General features: G+C 40.5%; 2 protein-coding genes and 1 long non-coding RNA gene across 10 annotated transcripts in view; 1 reads left to right on the forward strand and 2 right to left on the reverse strand.

Annotated features, from left to right (window-relative positions):
* cep128 (centrosomal protein 128) overlaps positions 1 to 22,746 on the forward strand; it is a gene marked incomplete at its 3' end in the record, with an annotated part of 85,381 nt that overhangs the window by 7,292 nt on the left and 55,343 nt on the right. For all 7 annotated transcript variants that reach the window (XR_014200411.1, XR_014200412.1, XR_014200413.1 and 4 more), the window contains exon 9: positions 3,016 to 3,102. Coding sequence is in view for 3 of the 7 variants with exons in the window: in XM_082148460.1 (XP_082004586.1) it covers positions 3,016 to 3,102 (87 nt within the window). The remainder of the gene's footprint in view (positions 1 to 3,015; positions 3,103 to 22,746) is intronic.
* On the reverse strand, positions 9,565 to 21,500 carry LOC309482936. Its single transcript, XR_014200446.1, has 3 exons — positions 20,557 to 21,500; positions 9,781 to 10,916; positions 9,565 to 9,747 (listed from the first exon to the last, which is right to left on the reverse strand). It is a non-coding gene; the product is annotated as an uncharacterized lncRNA (long non-coding RNA).
* LOC309482915 (uncharacterized protein) lies at positions 12,536 to 18,024 on the reverse strand. Of its 2 annotated transcripts, none has more exons than XM_082148521.1 (2): positions 16,801 to 18,024; positions 12,536 to 12,692 (listed from the first exon to the last, which is right to left on the reverse strand). In XM_082148521.1, exon 1 carries the CDS (start codon positions 17,734 to 17,736, stop codon positions 16,804 to 16,806), a length of 933 nt encoding a protein of 310 aa, XP_082004647.1. In that variant the 5' UTR covers positions 17,737 to 18,024; the 3' UTR covers positions 12,536 to 12,692; positions 16,801 to 16,803. The 2 variants fall into 2 exon arrangements, with proteins under 2 accessions (XP_082004647.1, XP_082004646.1); XM_082148520.1 differs by having other exon boundaries at positions 12,536 to 12,734.

Raw genomic sequence — 22,746 nt, forward strand, 5'->3', positions numbered from 1 at the left:
TGACTGATGAATGGAGCCTCATTTGCATCTCCACTGCAGTTTGCTAATGAAAAGGCGGTGTGCCTTAGGCCTAGAGAAATAATGCATTTGTTGTGAAATTATGAGAAACAAACAAGACTAGCAAATCAAGGCAGATAAACAAATGCTTAGTCACCAAAGAGCGGTTGAGAAAAACAATGTTCGGCTCTTTTGCACACCCATATAATCTAGAACGCTGTTAGAGAATGATGTCACCGTAGCATTTCACAAAGTGATTTTAGACTATGAAATGCTTCCTCAGAATGATACCTAACATAAAGACAATGGGTCTCATTTACTTAGCATGCGTACGCACAAATTTGTGAGTGAAATGTACGAACGATTTCAAGAACAAATCACGATTCACCCAAAATTTTGTAATAAAATTAATTCTAAATTTACGAAAAAATATAGGAACAACTGAAACCACACATACGCATAAAAGCAAACTTACTCTGTAAGTTATATTTCATCCTAACACAACTATTATTATATTGATGTTGCATTAATTTGATTTTCCATGTATTCAATTATATAATAAAATGATTAAATAATACAATTTAATTTAATCTTAAATACAGAATACAGGGAATACATTTTGAATACAAAAGCTGCATTATAGCTTCAGATGCGATATTTCTCTGAATAACACAGATATACGTGTATGTACAGCTGGCTAATGAGAGGTCTGTATAAAAAGTTTTTATTCTGTTTGAACTGGTGAGAACGGCACACTTTGGCATTGCTCGAGGATTGGGCGAGAGCGCGTCTGCAAACAGCGGCTGGTTTGACGAGAGTGACGAAGGGCCCTAAGGAAAGCCCTTATATGGAGATGGTTTGGGTGTGTTTTATGCGCGGCCGCTCATTTAGAATACTCCAAATTCACTTAACATCAGAACGATGTTAAGAACAAATTCATGTGCGTACACATTTTTTTACAATTAATCATAGTAATTATGTTTCGCCTTCTGTAATTATGCATCTCAGTTATTTTGATGTTTGCGTGTGTCATTTCTGATGATACATCAATTTCCAACTGTTTCGTACATGAATACATATAGCAAATCCATCTTGTGCTCCATGTGCATGCTGGAATCACACTTGCTGGTTTTTCACATTAAATGGCATGTGGCACATAATGTATGTGAGTTTCTGTTGAAACTCATAGGGGATTACTCTCAAATCTGCAAAAGTGAATTAAATTTACTCCAATATATTTTATTTCCCACTTTTGTTTTTCAAACTCATTCTAGTACATTACATCTTCTGTATTTGCAAATTAAATTACTCAGTGGTCTACAGAAAACTAATTAGTGGTGCTTTCTAAGGCAAGCATAATTTTTACAACTGCTTATGGTTAGGCCCTTGGACCAAATCCCATGGCTTTTATTGCTGCCAATCCACATACAGTATAAGTAGTTTTGCATTCGTAGTGGTGCTTATATTCTTTGTGCTCTAGAAATGAATGAAGTTGACAGGTTTTTTTCATTATTCATTATTGAATATTTTTCATTATTTTCCTAAGCAATCAGACTTGTGATTTTTGCTTGGTGGACAATAAAACGAGTGAAAAAAATCCTATATACTTACACTGGAGGAGGCAAAGTGAGCTATATCTAGAGAACAGAATAACGTAGAGCTCTGGGTGACGTCTTTTGACAACACCCAGTATCATTGTGGTGATGGGTGGTGCACCACTAACATATATTTTTTTTCAGGAAAAGTTGACTATTTTCTATTCTATTGAAAGCTTTATTATATTATACGCTTGCATATAGCTGAAAAGATGCCCAATAATAAAGGAAACCCTACTTGCCTTTTATTTCTGTATAACTTTTACATTCATATACACATTACAATCATATTCTTTGTAGATACATTCTTACTAAAGCAATTTACAAGTGAGTGTGTGTTTAAAGGGACACCAGGCAACGTTTTCGTGTTAATTAATCATCTTCGTAAGTCGGTATATGGTTAAATGACTCATTACAGGGCGAATGAAGACTCTCTCGCCCGCTCCTACTGCCTGTAGGAAGAATATCCCGCTTGCAAGTTCGGTGTATCCTACCCGCGTCCTTCAGTCTCACAAAGTCTCAGACATCGCGAGAAGCAGGATCAGTTTACGGCAAGCATCCCCAGCACAGAGGCAGGCTAACGAAACCCGGCTAGCGATTGTTGCAAACGTGTGTATAATGGCAGAGCCGGGGAAGAAGCAGAAGAAAAAAACTTTTTTTTATGCTCATGCCCACTCTCCCAAAAAAACAAAACACGAAAGCAGTAGTTCGCCTCGTTCATATCGTTCGTTCCCGGTAAAAATACTAGTATGCATGACAACACAATCAAAAAAATAAATAAAAAATCGCCATCAGTTGGAAAGAAAATATTACTTTACTTACCTCGGTAGACATAACTGGTTTTGAAATAGCCGGTTCCTCTGCTCAGCTGGGTTGACAGCTGATCAGCTAGGTTGCTGGTGGCGAGGACAACAGTTCGTTTTTACGACAGTGTGTTTGAAAGCATTTACTACCAGACACTAGGGGGAGCTAGGGGGCGCTTCGTAGAGAAAAAACACTCAGGCTTGCCTGGTGTCCCTTTAAGTGACAAGTACCTAAATTCATACTACAGCTAATGCTCAAGCGGTGCTGAAAATGCGAATACAAAAATGCAAACTTGCAGCCGATGTCATTGCAAATGCTTGATGCAAAAAGACAAATTGAGTACAGCACTGCATTATAGTTAAACCACATTATCCATCCATCCATCCATCCATCCATCCATCCATCCATCCATCCATCCATCCATCCATCCATCCATCCATCCATCCATCCATCCATCCATCCATCCATCCATCCATCCATCCATCCATCCATCCATCCATCCATCCATCCATCCATCCATCCATCCATCCATCCATCCAGTGGAGAAGAGGGGATGTTAACACAAAGGCTGCTAATCTTTTTTTTCTTTCTCCTTGTCGGCTCCACTCTGTCCTCAAAGGCTTTGAGAAGACATGACACCCAAACACCAGAGTCTGATGAGGCCTTCAGAAACAGACTGCAGAGATCAGAGAACGAGAGAAGCAAGGTGTGTTTGTCTTTGATATTGACTCAGTGTACATAAATGCCATAAATATATTATTAATCTCAGTGCCTCGTATGCTATTTGGATAAGCTTATGTAAGCTGTGATTACATCTGGTTCTGTACGTTCGAACCTAAACAATCATTTAAGATTTGTGGCACAATATTTTCATTTTTTTATTAACTTTAATGCATGTAGCATCTTTGATCCTGTAACAGTGCTAGACTAGTAATGCACTGTTGATGTAATGCATGTGTTAAAGCAGATTAGGAAAGCTTTTCAGTACTCAAGTATGACAGTAACAGTTTTTGGAGGGAAAAAAATCATAGAAATGATTTAAAATCATTCTAGTTATAAATGTACAAAATAATAATAATACCAAGAACTGCAAGCAGGTTGAAGTGACTGTAGCGCAATTCAGAGCAGGAAGAGCAAAACAGCAGAAATTGAACGTACATTTTTTTTTTTTTTTCATTTATTTGACATGGACATTGCAATTAAACATAGTACAAAACAAGTTTGTAACTAATGCTATGCAAAAAGAGTTTATAGCTATTGCTAATTTTCAACTCCAGTCCATGGTTGGGCCTTTACACTACAACATTTTCTATTTCATCTTAAAAACATATCTACAGACACACCATATAAATCACTTACATACACAAACCAGCTATCTACAAATGGGTACATTCCTGTTTCGTTTTCATCCAAGACTTAACTCGAGAAGTGAACATTTTAAACTCAGTCATGGTTTTAAATTCAGTGGGTAATGAATTCCACAACTTTGCACTTTTATATGAAAAAGCAGACTGACCAAATGAAGTCTTACGGTACGGAACTATACAGTTGTTATTGATAGAACCTCTGGTGACTCTGTTGATGTTTTGTCTCTGCACAAATGAACTGAGTGGCTCAGGTGCTATATTATTGAGACATTTGAAAGTTAGTTTGAGAAAACATAAATCACTAAAGCTTTCAAAGCTTAACAATCTATACTTCTGGAGAATATTGCAATGATGGTAGCGAATTGGCTTCTTGTCCATAATCTTTATAGTTTGATTATATAATGACCTGATATGTTTAGTTGCTGCGAGCGTGGCCTGTGCCCAAGCTGTCATGCAGTATGATATATGAGAGAATATCATAGCGTGCATGTACAGGAGGGCGGCTTGCTTTGGAATATATTGTCTAATTAGTTTGAAACAGTTTAGGTTACTTTGTATAGTTTTTGAGATTTTCTTAAGATGTTTGTCAAATTTTAATTGGGGGTCAAGGATCAATCCAAGGTATTTAAAATCTGTTACCAATTTTATAGTTGTATCTTGCAAATTAATCAGAAAATTTTGTTCCACATCTTGTCTTTTAATAGAAAAACACATTGCTACAGTTTTAGTTGAATTTAGCACCAACTGATTTTGAATGAGCCATTTACTGACCTCAGCCATACAAGTGGTCAAAACCTCTGCTGACTGTTCCGGTGACTTAGCGGGTGCATAAAAAACAGCATCGTCCGCATAAAGTTGCCAATTTACATCTGGACAGATTTGTGGCAAATCATTTATAAAAAGACTAAAAGGTCCCAGCATAGAGCCCTGTGGTTATACCCCTTTGAATGCGTAAGAGTGGTGACTTATCCTGACCAACTTTAACACACTGATGCCTGTCTTGAAGATAAGATGTGAACCAGCTAACTGTCTCGGCAGAAAAGTTAAAGGATGTCATCTTGGATAGTAGTAGGCTATGACTGACCGTTTCGAAAGCCTTTTTTAGATCTAAAAACACCGCTCCTACCACCTGACTCCTGTCCATGGACTGTTTTAGATTTTCAATCAAACAGCAGTTTGCAATTTCGGTTGAATAACCTGGTCTAAAACCAAACTGCTGTGGGTGGAGGAGCTGATTGGTTTCCAAGTGGTCAATCAATTGTGCAGCTACTACTTTCTCAAGTACTTTTGATAAAATAGGCAAAATGGATATAGGCCGATAATTGCACATACTGTCCAAACTTCCTGATTTGAATATTGGTATGATAACAGACTTTTTCCAATCTGAGGGAAATTTACACGTTCTTATTGACAGATTAACTAGATGTGTCAATGGTCTTATCAGGACACTGCTGTATTTTTTCAGAAAGCAAGAATCAATATTAAAAATGTCATTTGATTTAGAATCAACTAATTTTGCAATAATTGATGTCACTTTTGTTTCATCAACTGTTTGGATGTAGAAACAATCTGCAGAAGCAGAAGGAGCTGGACGATTTAAGTTTTCAGTTGTTGAAAAATCTTTACACAAGTCTTCTACTGATTGCACAAAATATGAGTTAAATTCGTTTGCCATGATGGCAGCGTCATTTATATTTTTTCCATCCAGAGTAAGTCCCCGAATTCCTTTGTGTTTAGTTGTTTTATTAGTCAAGTTATTTAAGTATTTCCAGAGAGAATTATTGTTTCCCTTTGCATTTCCTATAAGTTTAGTATAATAAGATGCTTTCGCTTTTCGTAATTCATGGACCACTTTATTTCTTAAGCTTTTATAAGTTAAGATATCAATATTAAGCTTTGAGCTTAAAGATTTCTTTAGGGCCATATCTCTCATCTTCATTAACTTTTTCATGTTATTATTTAGCCACGGAAGGGTATTATTATTTAGTTTGTATTTCTTTTGCTTTCTAAATTTTTCTATTAACCCTGAGATAGCTGCTGTCATAGAATTGCAACATTCATCCACATCCTCCATGGCCATAATTTGTTCCCAATTACAGTTCTTTAGTTCCCTTTCAAACTGCACAGTTTTGGATTTAGGGATAACTAATCTTATATTATTATTATTATTATTATTATCAAGTTTACCAAAATATTGCAGTCTCTTTTTAGTGAGTTTTCTAACTGTCAGGGTCATATTATGGTCTGAGAGTCCAGTTATCAGATTATAGGTCCTAGTAATACGCTCTGGTCTATTAGTAAAAGCCATGTCAATGAGCGTTTTTGTTTGCCGAGTAATCCTCGTAGGCCCTTTAATCATTTGTTCATAGTTAAATTTAGTCATTATAGTTTTTAATTTTAATCTACAAAGCTTATCAGACCAATTGATATTGAAATCACCATACCATATTGTCTCTCTATGAACCTCAAGCTGTTTCGCTGCCTTATTCAGCTCATCATAAAAAGACATATTATGAGAAGGTGGGTTATAGAGGACTACAATATTAAAGTTCATTGATGATGATAGAGTTACATTAAGAGCAAGGCATTCGAGGGGGGTGTTAAGTTCTACTACGTGACATTTAAATATATCTCTGATGTAGATTAACACACCTCCCCTTCCCAGAGTTTCTGTCCTTTCTGTAGCACATGAAAAACAGGTAGAGAAGTACAGGTGAGAATGAACTCGAAATGAACAGAAGTTCAGATGAGAATGAACACAGAATGAAAAAAAAACACACACTTATTTCTAATCCAAGAGGAAGAAAGATTAGTTCAACGCTTGCCCGGTAAGCTATAAAGGAATTGAAATGACACAACATTACTCACAGTTTTATAAAGTACAACACGGGACTCAAACCCACAGTCTCTGGGTGAGGTGCCTATCGCTCATTTCGTTGCACCACTGGGAAGACGTGTATTAACCATAGACTGTAAAAAATATGGACAAAGCGTCTGTGACGTCACCCATAGACTTCTGAAGAACGGTTTTGAGGCCGTTTATGGGGGGTATGGGCGGCGCCATATTTCAATACAAATGTTCAGAAAGGATAACTTACAGGTATGATGTGTTGTGTCAGATCATGGCCGAGACGTCAAATTTCAGGAATTCCACTCGGCGCAGCCTATGCTCGTTGTCAGCTGTCAATCAAGCTGTCAATCGCGCCCTTATTTGTCATACATTTTATATCTAAATACGATCTAAACTAACGAGTTAGAAAAAGATTCACCCCCCTCACAGTTGTCAGGCACTCGGAACCTATAAAAAAATACAATAAAAGTCCATGGGACCAACCTGTAAAAACATGAATTTATGCTGTGAAAACGGACATTTTAACATGGGGGTGTATGGACATTTGCTCCCTTTTGGGACCTTCCCCTAGCGGATTTTTTATGTATTGCAGTTTTTCGGTGAGAATCAACTCGGGTCTGAGGGGGTTTTGGGGCCATGGAGAAGTTTTGACATGCCCTGACATTTGTGCTTTTTTTCAGTTTCTTATAAACATATTAATGGCTAAAGTCTCATTACACTGTATTCAGCACAAACTTGGCAATAATAATATGTGAGCAACATGTATGTACATGTTTATATATACTGTACGTTTATATATACTGAACAAAATTATAAACGCAACACTTTTGTTTTTGCCCCCATTTTTCATGAGCTGAACTCAAAGATCTAAGACTTTTTCTATGTACACAAAAGTTTTGAAGGAGCGTGCAATTGGCATGCTCACTGTAGGAATGTCCACCAGAGCTGTTGCCCGTGAATTGAATGTACATCTCTCTACCCAGGGTGTCTAGCCTGACTACGTCAGACTTCGTACTTCCGCTCAATTTCATTTCGCTTCTGTACTCAGTCTGAGACCGCGTCATAGCTTTCTGTTTTCCTCCGGCCTGAAAACAGCCGGCCAATCAACGAACAGAGGGCGGGCTGAGAGCCGTGACGTAGACGCTGATTGTACCGTGGATGCGTAGATTTACTTCACATAATCTGCAAAAGTCGTTCACAGCCATGTTCACTCCGGTATTTCGCTCGATGGTTTTGTTTCGCATCATACATGTGTTTACAGTGGAAGTTAGATGCGGCTGAGCATACGCATAACACACGCCATAACCAAACGTTATGTGATTGGCTTACGGGTAACCAATGATTTTAAGCTTCAGACTAGCGCCCCCAGGCGGTAAAGAAAACGTTTTTCTATTACGGAACTCCAGACTCTCTACGAAGCAAAGCGAAGTAGCAGAGTCTGGTATTACCAGGCTACAGGGTGTCCGCGGGGTTGTAAAAAGTAAATGAAATTAGCCAAAATTAAGGGCATTAAAAAGTATTAAAAAGTAATAAACGTCATCTGACGAGGTATTACATTTCCGAACCCCCATCCAACTAGGCCTATGAGTTTCAGTTTGTGTTAAGTGCAGGCCTTTCTTCTAAAATTCTAATGGACTAATGTAGATGACTGCTGCGCTTGTGACAGGGTGTATGTTAACTGAAAGAGAGAGAGAGAGAGAGAGACAGACAGACAGACAGACAGACAGACAGACAGACAGATTTATTTCTTGAATTACCGCTGGGTGTGAATTGTGCTAAAATACACTGCCTTATCTTCTCTGAAAAGCGTTCCGCACATTTAGCTGACATAAACCACACTTTCAATAAAAAAAAATAAAAAAAAATATCCAGTGATGTAATGTTTTCTGTGTTGACACAAATCTTGTGCGATGTCCTAAACTGCTGGGATAATCACACAATGCGTACACGTCCGCTAATGACACATCACATAATTCGCGAACTAATGACTCCTTTGAACTGATTCACTTTAATGAATGGTTAAAATAACTGATCTGTCCGACACGGAACTCACGAGACGTCTGAATCGGTAACACTTTACAATATGGTTCCATTTATTAAACTCTAGTCAACTATATTAATTAACATTAACTATTAATAAACTGCACTTCTACAGCATTAATTAATCTTTCTCAATGTTAATTTCACCATTTACTAGTAGCCTACATTATTGAAATCAAAAGTTGTTTTTGTTAACATTAGTTAATGCACTGTGAAGTAACATGAACAAACAATTCATGTATTCATGTATGTAAACTACGTAGTATTTTCAGGTTATTTATGTTATAATGTGTAGAAACATTACCAAACAAATATATAATAATAATAATTTAGTTTAGACTGGAGTGAGGTGAAACCAGAAAAAAAGTGCAAAGCAAGTTATTGTTATCTAGCAGCAATTTTTTTTTATCTGGCAGCTAATTTTATTCAATTGTACAGTATATGGTAGAAAATTAGACCATTAATTAAAACTTTTTAATGCTACTTTTTTTATTCTACTTTTTGATGTTGATATGATTATAGACTAAAATAATTATCAGGTCTAGCAAGAAGGATTTTATCTTACAAAGCTATGAAATCAAGTGGTAAAATCACAGCTTAAAAAACAAACAAAAAAACTTTACTTTTCACTTTACACCTCTACAGTTGCAGCTTGAAGTCGTGCTGGTATTAAAAAATATTGTGAAGGTATTAAAAAAGGTATTAAAAGGTATTAAATTCAACTTAAGAATTTCTGTATATACTAGGGGTGTAACGGTTCACAAAATTCACGGTTCGGTTCAAAACGATACACTTGTGTCACGGTTCGGTACGTTTTCGATACAGCAAAAAGAAAGAAAAGCCAGAGAAATTTTAAAGTATCATAAAGTATGATATTTTTTACTTTGAGCAATGATGGAGCTATAATTGACTCGTCTTAGGAGCATATAAAACAAAACAGCTCCTTGGAAAAAATGAAATGTAATATTTTGTAGGCTACTTATAAACAAATGTTTATTTTAGTTCAGATTAACATTTGAGGGCAGCAATGTTATTCATAATGTCGAAATAAAACCGACGTAACGTTACTTGAAAGCATTATAGCCTACTATTCCTGACAAACTTCCAAAGTTACAGTTAGTTTTACTACAGTAAATCCATGGTGAATGTTGCTGATCTCTGGACACCGGATAGTTCATTCATGGCACAATGTTTCTTCCTGGTTTCCACGTCAGCGTTGTTTGGTCCGTTAATAACGGAGAAATGTGAATGCTTCTCACTAGATCTTGCAGCGATGTTATTACTTAAGTGGCGAATTCAAATGCTTTCTTTACTGGATCTCTTAGCGCTGTGTAGTATATGATCGGCTCGCGCTGCTTTGGTCCAAACTGATAAACGGTCCGTCACGAGTAGCTCAGTTTCGTTCCGCTTACATTACGTTTGCCATTTGATGTTGTGGTCGCGCCAGCGTCTCTTATATTGAGCGCGCTCGTGACGCGCTTAAATTTTAAATAACCGTTCGGTTTGAAAATGCGTACCTAACACCGAACCGAAAGGCCTCGTACCGAACGGTTCAATACGAATACGCGTACCGTTACACCCCTAGTATATACCCTGCTACCATAAGCCGTCTCCAAAGGCGTTTCAGAGAATTTGGCAGTACATCCAACTGGTCTCACAACTGCAGACCACGTGTAACCACACCAGCACAGGACCTCCACATCCAGCATCTTCACCTCCAAGATCATCTGAGACCAGCCACCTGGACAGCTGCTGCAAAAATCGGTTTGCATAACCAAAGAATTTCTGATCGAGATCCTAATGCCCATTGTTGTCATTCATCCACGACCATCACCTCATGTTGCAGCATGATAATGCACGGCCCCATGTTGCAAGGATCTGTACACAATTCCTGGAAGCTGAAAACATCCCAGTTCTTGCATGGCCAGCACTCACTGAACATGTCACCCATTGAGCATGTTTGGGATGCTCTGGATCGGCGTATATGACAGCGTGTTCCAGGTCCTGCCAATATCCAGTAACTTCGCACTGCCATTGAAGAGGAGTGGACCAACATTCCACAGGCCACAATCAACAAACTGATCAACTCTACGAGAAGGAGATGTGTTGCACTGCATGAGGCAAATGGTGGTCACACCAGATACTGAATGGTTTTCGGACCACAAATGTGACCATTCACAAATCTGTCTAAATCTGTGTTAGTGAGCACTTCTCCTTTGCCGAGATAATCCATCCACCTCACAGGTGTGGCATATCAAGATGCTGAAATGAATTGAATGTTCATTTCTCTACCATAAGCCGTCTCCAAAGGCATTTTCAGAGAATTTGGCAGTATATCCAACTGGCCTCACAACCGCAGACCACGTGTAACCACACCAGCATCTCACCTCCGAGATTGTCTGAGACCAGCCACCCGGACAGCTGCTGCAACAAACGGTTTGCATAACCAAAGAATTTCTGCACAAACTGTCAGAAACAGTCTCAGGGAAGTTCATTTGCATGCTCGTCATCCTCATCGGGGTCTTGACCTAACTGCAGTTCGTCTTCGTAACCGACTTGAGTGGGCAAATGCTCACATTCGATGGCGTCTGGCACTTTGGAGAGGTGTTCTCTTCACGGTTGAATCCCTGTTTTCACTGTACAGGGCAGATGGCACACAGCGTGTATGGCGTTGTGTGGGTATATATATATATATATATATATATATATATATATATATATATATATATATATATATTTTACAAACCCAATTCCAAAAAAGTTGGGACACTGTACAAATTGTGAATTAAAACAGAATGCAATGATGTGGAAGTTTCAAATTTCAATATTTTATTCAGAATACAACATAATGACATATCAAATGTTTAAACTGAGAAAATTTATCATTTTAAGGGAAAAATAAGTTGATTTTAAATTTCATGGCATCAACACATCTCAAAAAAGTTGGGACAAGGCCATGTTTACCACTGTGTGGCATCCCCTCTTCTTTTTATAACAGTCTGCAAACGTCTGGGGACTGAGGAGACAAGTTGCTCAAGTTTAGGAATAGGAATGTTGTCCCATTCTTGTCTAATACTAGACAATATTAGCATCTTCCTCTATGATGCGCCAAATGTTTTCTATGGGTGAAAGATCTGGACTGCAGGCTGGCCATTTCAGTACCCGGATCCTTCTTCTACGTAGCCATGGTATTGAAATTGATGCAGTATGTGGTCTGGCATTGTCATGTTGGAAAATGCAAGGTCTTCCCTGAAAGAGACGACGTCTGGATGGGAGCATATGTTGTTCTAGAACTTGGATATACCTTTCAACATTGATGGTGCCTTTCCAGATGTGTAAGCTGCCCATGCCACACGCACTCACGCAACTCCATACCATCAGAGATGTAGGCTTCTGAACTGAGCGCTGATAACAACTTGGGTTGTCCTTGTCCTCTTTAGTCCGGATGACATGGCGTCCCAGTTTTCCAAAAAGAACTTCACATTTTTATTCGTCTGACCACAGAACAGTTTTCCACTTTGCCACAGTCCATTTTAAATGAGCCTTGACCCAGAGAAAATGCCTGCGCTTCTGGATCCTGTTTAGATATGGCTTCTTTTTTGACCTATAGAGTTTTAGCCGGCAACGGCTAATGGCACGGTGGATTGTGTTCACCGACAATGTTTTCTGTAAGTATTCCTGAGCCCATGTTGTGATTTCCATTACAGTAGCATTCCTGTATGTGATGCAGTGCCGTCTAAGGGCCCGAAGATTCAATTCAATTGAATTAAATTAAATTCAATTCAATTCAATTCAATTCAAATTTATTTGTATAGCGCTTTTCACAATACATATTGTCTCAAAGCAGCTTTACAGAAAGTGCATTAAAAAAAAAAAAAAAATTTACATAGAAAAATACAGTTAGTTAATCATGCATTAATTTAGGGCATAACATATCGCCGGCGTCGAGTCGTCTCCTCACGGGCGTGGAGTCGTCTCCTCACGGGCTTCGAGTCGTCTCTGCATGGGTGTTGGGGCATCTGAAGTTTCCATGAGAGGCTGGATACAAACTGGAGCTGACGTACTCTATTTACCTCGGGACTAGCGTCCCGAGATAACAACAGAAAAGCAGATGGGAAATAATTAGCGTAGCTGCTGTTCCTAATATTAATGCATTCAATCTGATTCAACTGTAGTATAAAAGGTAAGTATTATGTGAATGCTTGGCTAAAGAGATGCGTCTTTAATCCAGTTTTAAACTGGGACAGCGAATCTGAGCCTCGAACAATATCCGGAAGGCAATTCCAGAGTTTAGGAGCTAAATGTGAAAATGCCCTCCCTCCTTTAGTGGTCTTAGATATCCTAGGAATGACCAGAAGCCTCGAATTTAGTGATCTTAAAGTAAACTTAAAGTAAACTTAGTGAACTCTAGCAGCTGCATTTTGGACTAACTGTAGCTTGTTTATTGAGGATGCAGGACAACCAGCTAATAAAGCATTACAGTAATCTAGTCTCGAGGTCATGAATGCATGAACTAACTTTTCAGCATCAGAGACAGATAGCATATTACGTAGCTTAGTAATGTTTCTAAGGTGGAAAAAGGCTGTTCTTGTAACATATGAAATATGATTTTCGAAAGACAAGTTGCGATCTAGTATAACCCCAAGGTCTTTTACTGTAGTGGATAAAGTAACAGGACATCCTTCTAAATTGAAGTTGCATTGTAAGAGGTTTTGTGGGCAGTTTTTTGGACCCATAAGTAATACCTCCGTTTTATTTGAGTTTAATAGCAGAAAATTACACGTCATCCAGTATTTATATCTTTACACACTCTGTCAATTTAGATAATTTATTGTTTTCATCCGGTCATGATGAAATATATAATTGAGTGTCATCAGCATAACAGTGGAAATTAATTCCATGTTTTCTTATAATATTACCAAGCGGCAGCATGTATATTGAGAATAGCAGAGGGCCTAACACAGATCCCTGCGGCACTCCATAGTTTACTGACGTTATCTTCGATTTTTCCCCATTTAAACAGACAAAATGGTAGCGGTCTGATAAGTACGATCTAAACCAGCTTAATGCCTGTCCATGAACACCAGTGTAGTTTTGTAGTCGATCTAAGAGTATTTTGTGATCTATAGTATCGAACGCAGCACTAAGATCAAGTAAAACTAGTATTGAGATACAGCCTTGGTCAGAAGCTAAAAGTAAATCATTTGTAATTTTAACGAGCGCAGTTTCAGTGCTATGATGCGGTCTGAATCCTGACTGAAATTTTTCATAGATATCATTTTCTTGCAAGAAAGAGCACAACTGAGCGGACACCACTTTTTCTAATATTTTAGACATAAATGGAAGATTTGAAATGGGTCTATAATTTGCTAGATTATTATGATCTAATTGTGGTTTCTTAATGAGAGGTTTTATAACTGCCAGTTTAAATGTTCTTGGAACATGACCTAAAGATAAAGACGAGTTAATAATATTGAGAAGAGGCTCTTCCACTACAGATAACACTTCTTTCAGTAGTTTAGTGGGTATTGGGTCTAATAAACATGTTGTTGGTTTAGATGCAATGATAAGTTTATTTAGCTCTTCCTGTCCTATAGTTGTAAAGCACTGTAATTGTTCTTGAGGGGCGATAATTGAGGCTGAATCATAAGACACCATTAAAGATTGTACATTTACAATTGTGTTTCTGATGCTTTCTATTTTCTCAGTGAAGAAGTTCATGAAATCATTACTACTGAACTGTAACGGTATATTTTGTTCGGGTGACGTCTGTTTATTTGTTAGTCTAGCCACGGTGTTAAATAAAAACCTTGGATTACTTTGGTTATTTTCTATTAGTTTGTGGAGATGCTCAGCCCTGGCCGCTTTTAGGGCCTTTTTATAACGTGACATACTGTCTTTCCACGCGATTCTAAAGACCTCTAAATTAGTTTGTTTCCATTTACGCTCTAAATTACGAGTTTCTCTCTTGATAACATGCGTAGCTCTGTTATACCATGGCGCTTTAGTTTTCTCTCTAACCTTTTTTAATCTAATTGGTGCAACGATGTCTAATGTACTAGAGAAAATGGTGCTCATAGTGCTAGTCATTTCCTCTAGTTCATCCGTTTGTTTGGGTTCACTGAGCAGCTGAGATAGATCAGGTAAGCTATTTGAGAATCTATCTATGGTGGATGGGAGGATTGTTCTGCCTGGTCGATAACGTAGCGCAACATGACAAATTTCAGCAGTACGTATTATGCAAGTTACCATGTAATGATCAGTGACATCATCACTTTGCGGTATAATATCTATATTGCTTGGATTGGTTCCATGTGATATAATTAAATCGAGTGTATGATTAAGACGATGAGTTGGTCCGGTGACGTTTTGCTTGACCCCAAAGGAGTTTAATAAATCTGTAAACGCAGCCCCTAACGCATCATTTGGATTGTCTACGTGTATGTTAAAATCTCCAACAATTAATGCTTTATCGACATTGACTAATAGGTCTGATAGAAAATCTGCAAACTCTTTTATTAAATCAGCGTAAGGCCCTGGCGGTCTATATACGGTAGCCAAGGCTAGAGATAATAGGGATTTATTTCTTACATCTAAGAGTGTAACATTTAGTACAAGTACTTCAAACGAATTAAACCTGTGACCTGTTTTTTGAGTAACATTAAGAATGTCTTTATAGATGGTTGCAACACCGCCACCACGACCAATCAGACGGGGCTCATGTTTATAACAGTATCCAGGAGGAGTAGACTCATTAATACCGAAATAATCATTTGGTTTAAGCCAGGTTTCAGTAAGGCAAAGTACATCGAAACTATTATCTGTGACCATTTCATTTACAATAACTGCCTTAGGTGTGAGCGATCTAATGTTTAGAAGACCCAGCTTTATAAATTGTTTTTGTTCACTAATATTGAGATTTTCTGGTTTAATTACAATTAGATTTTTCCTAGATCCTACAGTAGATTAAGGTAATGTTAAATAATGTTAAAAAAGGTCCCATTCCATGGATTATTTTTATTATTTAATAATGTTTCCAGGGGTGCCCTTATAATGTTAGTATGTTTTTTAGATCAAAAATTGTTATAATTTAGAAATAAAAGGCATATTTCCTAGCCTGATTTCATTCCCTGGTTTGAACACTCTGTTTGAAGGGGCGTGTCTGCTGTGAGACTTCAGTGTAAACACCCACTGCTGTGATTGGCTGACATGCTTGCATATGAAATATCTGGCATTACATGTGGAACTATCTGGAAAACTTTTACTATTACAGCTATTATACGGTTTTACTATTACAGCTATCTGGATTAACGAATCGTGAGAAGTTTTTTAAGTATTTAGATCTATTACCATTACATAAAAGGTTGCAGTGATGAGCATTGAGCAGATGACAGTCTGTTGATCGCGTGAAAGATCTTATCATTGCAACGCAGTTTCTGCACTCTCTAATGATTTCACCGACAGCAGCTTGGGCGATTGGAAAGGGATTGTTCTTTGATCGCTTTCTGTATATTAATCACAGTTTAAGTAAGATTATTTTCATCCTACTAAGAGAAACGAACGATGTGAAGAGTGATCGCTACTTCCATATTAAATCACTTACCGCTTGCTGGAATATAGTTGAAATTGCCCCCTTCGTCAGTATGAAACGCTGAGAGAAGTCTGCTTGATATTATTCCAGGTTAGAAAAACAGTCCGTGGTGAAATGGACAGAGCAAGCTAACAACTTCGAATTAAACTTTTGCGGTATCCGATTATAGATAAACATCAACCACGTCTGTTGACATTTCGCCATCAATACGCCTGTGTTCCTGTGGGCGGAGGTTACGGTTCTAGTGACATCATTAAAGAAGGAAGTAGAGGGGTGTAGTCCAATCCAGCCGTTTTTTGTAGTCAACTTCTGTTAAATAAAATATCTCGCTTGGCATTGAACTTTGAGCTTTATAATTTTACAGATATTATTTATACTCTAACAACAACATTACACACTAACTAAAGTTTGAAACATGGGATCACATAGAACGGGACCTTTAATGTTTGACCTCACTAAACGAGGAATAGACACAGTTTCAATATAATGTTCTACATTGGTACTTATATCAATTAAGTTTGGACAGCAAAGAGTGTGATTTGGACTTTGACTTACTAGTCATATGGTGTGCAACGCCTTGGAGATGTTGTCCGACAGAAGAGCCGCTCCGATTCTGCTGGGGTGAAGTCCATCAGCACGGAAGAGCCTAGGTCGCTCCCAGAACAGATTCCAATTATTTACAAAGAGCAGTCTCTGTTCGTTACACCATGACATTAACCATTCATTTAGAGCAAATAATCTACTGAACCTTTCATGTCCTAGTCGGTATGTGGGAAGCGGTCCAGACACGATGATCGTTGTTTCAGGCGATGTGCTGCGTACCGTCTCGATCAGGCTCCTGTAGTCCTTCTTCAGAACCTCTGTCTGCCGCAGCCTGATGTCGTTCGTTCCCGCGTGCAGGACCACAGCTCCGATGCGCTCGTCACCATTCAGGATCTCGGGGACCTGCGCAGCCACATCGAGAACACGAGCACCAGGAAAGCAGTGAGTGCGCACCTTACCTTTACCTGAGGTAGCGTGTACATGCCGGACGATGGAAGTGCTGATGATCACAGCGTCGCGTCCCGTCTCGCGAAGAGGGGAGAAGCGGTTCCGGGTGGAGATCTCGAAAACCGGGAGGGGCGGAGAGGTCCTTGCTCTGGTCCTGGCTCGCGTCTTCCGCTGTGGAATCACCCAGGGTCCGTGGTGTTGTGTCGGTGCCGGAGTGAATGAAACCAGGGATGATCGCGTCCTGGTTGCTCGCGTCCTGTGCAGAGAAAAACACGGAGTAGACGAGGTCGGAGTCAAAAGGTTACTAACCACTGACTTGTGAGCATCGGCGCATGATGTTTCAAGCGCTGATCGCCGATCTCGCAGCTCGGCTTGCCTCTCTAGTAGGTCGCGGATCTGCTTTTCCACCGAGTCCAACTCTAGCTGCACAGAATGCAGCTCGAACGTGTCCTCACCTGCACTCAAAGGTAACGTTAGACACACATCCGATATATTCGCCATTATAGCAGATGTGCTATAATGGCGAATTATAGCTTTAAGTGATACAGGTGTAAAAAAGACGATCAATAGGCGCGGCCACGCGTGCAATGCTAGCGGGCTAAGGCTAGTAGCGGAAGTTCGGAAAGTTGGATATAAGTAGCGATATCAGAGCAATCCAATTGTTTTTTAAATAGAATAGTATTCCAGATATGTTCACACGCTGTAAAAATGAAAGTGTTCGTTTGTAAAAGAGTGTAAAGAAGAAAATCACGGTTTATGAATTAATTCGACGGAGCTCCAAACACAACAACGCACCCCGAAGATCACGGGCATCCAGTATGGTTTTCCGGCCTTGACCCTTACGCACAGAGATTGTTCCAGATTCTCTGAATCATTGGATGATATTATGCACTGTAGATGATGATAACTTCAAACTCTTTGCAATTTTTCTCTGAGAAACTCCTTTCTGATATTGCTCCACTATTTTTCGCCACAGCATTGGGGGAATTGGTGATCCTCTGCCCATCTTGACTTCTGAGAGACACTGCCACTCTGAGAGGCTCTTTTTATACCCAATCATGTTGCCAATTGACCTAATAAGTTGCAAATTGGTCCTCCAGCTGTTCCTTATATGTACAGTACATTTAACTTCCCTTTCGAGGGAACTCGCGATGCGTCAATGACGCTTTGGGAACGCTCCTGCGTGATTGCGTCTGAAGCACCTATGTCAACTAGTCCAATGGCGAGAGTGGGCGTCACGGGCGGGTGACGTGACGACCAGGAAAGGATAAAGGACATCCGGTTTAGAACCGCGCTAGCTTCTGTGCCTCAGCAAGCGCTCTGTGTTATACTGTCTGTCATATTTATTGTTGTCTGTCACTATATCAGTCACAAGCATAGATATTATGGCGAACAAACAACCTTAGATTGTGTGTTCCTCCCTGCCCTCTTTCTTTACGGGTGGGGATACACACGATGTATGTGTTGTTTGTTTGGAACGGAGCATGATCTGTCAGCGCTCGAGGGCGCTGACTACGAGCATTGCGAGTTACTATCGCTTTACCTGCTCCGTTCCCGCTTGTCACTCTTTGAGGAGGGTGTTCAGGCTAGCGTTCCTCGCACTACCGGCCCCGTGTTGCCGAGGCAGCATGGAAGCTGGTATTGTGGGGTTCGCAAATGGATCTCGCGGAGGGGTTAGAGACGGGCTCCGCCTTTTCTCTGCCTTTACCCGGGGGATCCAGCGCTCTCTCTCTGGGATCGGAAGCCCGCGCCGCGGCTTCTTCCGCCCTGGTTAGAGAGCCCGGTGTTTCAGCAGTCTATCTCTGAGGAGGTAGATGTGCTGAGCATCGATGTAGTCCACAACCACAAGTATATATCTAGACAGGAGTATGGGGAGCAAACAGCTTTGGATTGTGTGTTCCTCCCTGCACTCGCTTCATTACGAGTGGGGACATACGCGATTCATGTGTTATTTGTTTGGGAGTGGAGCATGCACGTTCAGCTCTAGTAAAAAGGGGGCTGACAGTGTTCATTCATAAATTCCCGACGTGTAACATTTGCACTATCGAGAGTTAGCTCTGCTCCTGATGGCTTTCTTCTCGAGGGAAGAAAGTCAATAAAGATTCTTTGTCTCGGATCTAGCATGTGCTGAGGCAGCGCGTAGATTACGGGGTCTGCAATAAGAATAATAGTGGACAGGCTACGTTCATTCATGAAAATTACCGACGTGTGTGCACTATCGGGAGTTTCCCCATGCTACTGTTTATTTTAAAAAAGACTGCAATAAGAATCCAGTGGTTATGCATTCATTAAGAGAGATACATAGTGTATTGCAAGCTATGAATTTATGATTCTTTTATTGTATGTTGAAACTATTTATATAAATATATATTCAGCCTTTCATCCAGACTATTTTAACTTGTCTGGTTGATTTTTTGCTGTTTGATTCTGAGGAATTAAATAAGTGGGCTGCATTTAAATTTACTTATCTGACTTTCATTAGTTAGATTCATGTATATGTTCAGTAATTCATCCAGACCGTGTTAACTTGTCTGGTTGATCTTTTACTACATTTAATTTTGAGGAATTAAATGGTATAATTTGGTGCTATAGCTGTCCACCTCCGAGGAGATGGATGCGCTGAGCATCGAGTTAAGGGAATTGAAGATTCTACATCTCAATCTCCTGTGTACAATGAGTTTGGAGTTTATAACTTTGTAAATGGGGCTGCTGGGCGGAGCAGCCCTAGCCATTAACAAACTCATTGTACGGGCAGAGTGTAATTTCCTGTGCTCCCCCTCAGAAAGATTGGGGACCGGAATGGCATTCTCAACAGAAGCCTTTAAAGCAGAAGATGGATGAGGACTGTTTTTCCGTGAAAAAGGTTTTGGCCAAGGTCCTGATGCCACTGGTGTCAGACCTCTGAGGGCAACCCCGACCGGGGTGGAGCGGTGTACATCTCAGTATACGGTGCCCGCCCCACCTCTGTGCCCTCAGGAGGCCGTTCTGCCAACCCCGCCACCCTTGGTGCCTCGGGGCGCAGCGGTCTCCAGCGAGCTCAGTGTCACCACGACACTGTGTCAAACTCGCACCCTCTGAGGGGGGTTCAAAAAGAGTCCGTTTGGTTGTTTCCTGCCAGGATGCTTCAGGTCACCGAAGTGGCTGTTACAATAACACCAGAGGCCAGTCTCGAGAGACTGGTACCCTTAGTAGATTTTCTGACAGAGTGGAAGAATCTGCCAAATATATCTCCATGGGTCCTGCAGATAATAGAGAGAGGTTACAGAATCCAGTTTCGTTCTCCTCCACCTCGTTACAATGGGGTGCTACTCGCGTTAGTACATCCCGAGCAGGCTCTGGTAATGGAGCAAGAAGTAGAGTCTCTATTAGCGAAGGGAGCTATAGAGCAGGTGTACTCGCCCGACAGAGAATCAGGGTTTTACAACCGCTACTTTATTGTTCCGAAAAAGGATGGGGGGGTTGCGTTCCCATTTTAGATCTTCGTCTGTTGTATCGTGCAGTCATGAAACTCAAGTTCAAGATGCTCACACAGATCGTGACTCAAATCAGATCCGAGGACTGGATTGTCACGATAGATTTAAAAGGCGCTTACTTCCATCCTCCCTCAACAAAGGAAGTTCTTGAGGTTTTCTTTTGGGGGCAAAGAATATCATTATCGGGTGCTTCCATTCGGTCTAACTCTATCACCCTGCATGTTCATGAAGTGCGTAGATGCAGCTCTGGCCCCGCCAGGCTGCAGGGCTACGCATTCTGAACTACATCGATGACTGACTGATTCTGGCGGAATCAGAGCAGTTAGCGGTTCGTCATCGAGATGTCGTCCTCGCTCAGATGAAGAAATTGGGGTGAGACTCAATGCCAAGAAGAGTGTGCTTTCTCCACTACAGAGAACCACTTTCCTTGGTGTGGTATGAGATTCAGTCACGATGCGAGCCACACTTCGCCCGTTCGTGTAGCTGCTATCCTCACAGCCACAAAAGAGTTGAAGCTAGGCCAGTCACGCACTGTGAAACAGTTCGAGAAACTGTTGGGCCTCATGGCAGCAGCGTCCAATGTGATACCCTTTGGCCTACTGTATATGAGACCTTTGCAGTGGTGGCTCAGAACCAGAGGGTTCTCCCCGAGGGGAAACTCACTTCGTACGATCAAGATCACGCGGCAGTGTCTCCGCACCTTGGTTATATGGAGGAAAAACTGGTTCCTTTCCCAGGTTCCGGTGTTGGGAGCTCTTTGCCATCGAGTTGCTATCTCGACAGATGCTTCCCTCACCGGCTGGGGAGTGGTAATGGGAGGACGCTCATCCCAGGGCCTGTGGAGGAGTCATCATCTTTTTGGCACATAAATTGCCTGGAGATGATGACAGTCTTCAATGCGTTGAGACATTCCTCCCAGACCTGAGGGACCATCATGTGCTTGTCCGTACAGACTTGACACAAAATGATAACTGCAAATCCACCTTTTGCTGCCTGGAGTCCAGTTGTTTCTATGAATCTATAATGTCTATAATATGTTAAGAGCTCGCTTAAAGGTCCCATGACATGAAAATTTCACTTTATGAGGTTTTTTTAACATTAATATGAGTTCCCCTAGCCTGCCTATGGTCCCCCAGTGCCTAGACATTTTGATAGGTGTAAACCAAGCCCTGGGTATTTTTGAGAAAATGAAAGCTCAGACGGGCGAATCTTCCCTTTATGTCATCATAAGGGGAAAGGTCACCTCCCCTTTCTCTTCTTTCAATCACAAATCAATCTCCTGAATGTTGAAGGCAAGATCTTCTTTAGCATTGTTGCTCAAAGAATGAATACTTACCTTAAACAGAACAACTTGATTGACACGTCGATACAGAAAGCCGGGGTACCAGGTTTCTCAGGATGCCTTAAACACACAAGCATGATTTGGCATCAAATACAATCTGCAAAAAGGGAAGGAAGAGACCTGCATGTATTATTCCTCGACCTGGCCAATGCTTTTGGATCCGTCCCCCATTCGGTCATATGGGTAGCCTTCAACTTCTTTCATGTGCCTGAAACCATCACAAATCTGGTCAGAAACTATTTCAAAGATTTGCAATTCTGCATAACAACTGCAGAATACACAACATCATGGCAATCATTGGAAGTGGGTATCATGGCAGGGTGCACCATATCCCCTCTAGCCTTCACCATGGCAATGGAAGTGATCATCAGGGCATCTAGATGGGTAGTCGGAGGGGAGCATCGGCAGGATGGGCAGCGGCTACCTCCGATTCACGCCTATATGGACGACATGACCACCTTGACCTCAACCATCGCCTGACCAAACGCCTGTTAGCGAAGCTTCACTCCAACATTACATGGGCAAGAATGAAGTTGAAACCCAGTAAATCCAGGAGCATATCCATCATCAAAGGAAAGCTTACCGACCAGAGGTTCAACATCAATGAAACACCCATTCCATTGGTATCAGAGCAACCTGTCAAAGGGCCTAGGACGGTGGTACAATGCAAGTCTCAAAGACGCAGAGCAGTGTGAC

The sequence above is a fragment of the Leuciscus leuciscus genome (genome assembly GCF_965113295.1).
Source record: "Leuciscus leuciscus genome assembly, chromosome: 19".
Classification (NCBI taxonomy): Eukaryota; Metazoa; Chordata; class Actinopteri; order Cypriniformes; family Leuciscidae; genus Leuciscus; species Leuciscus leuciscus.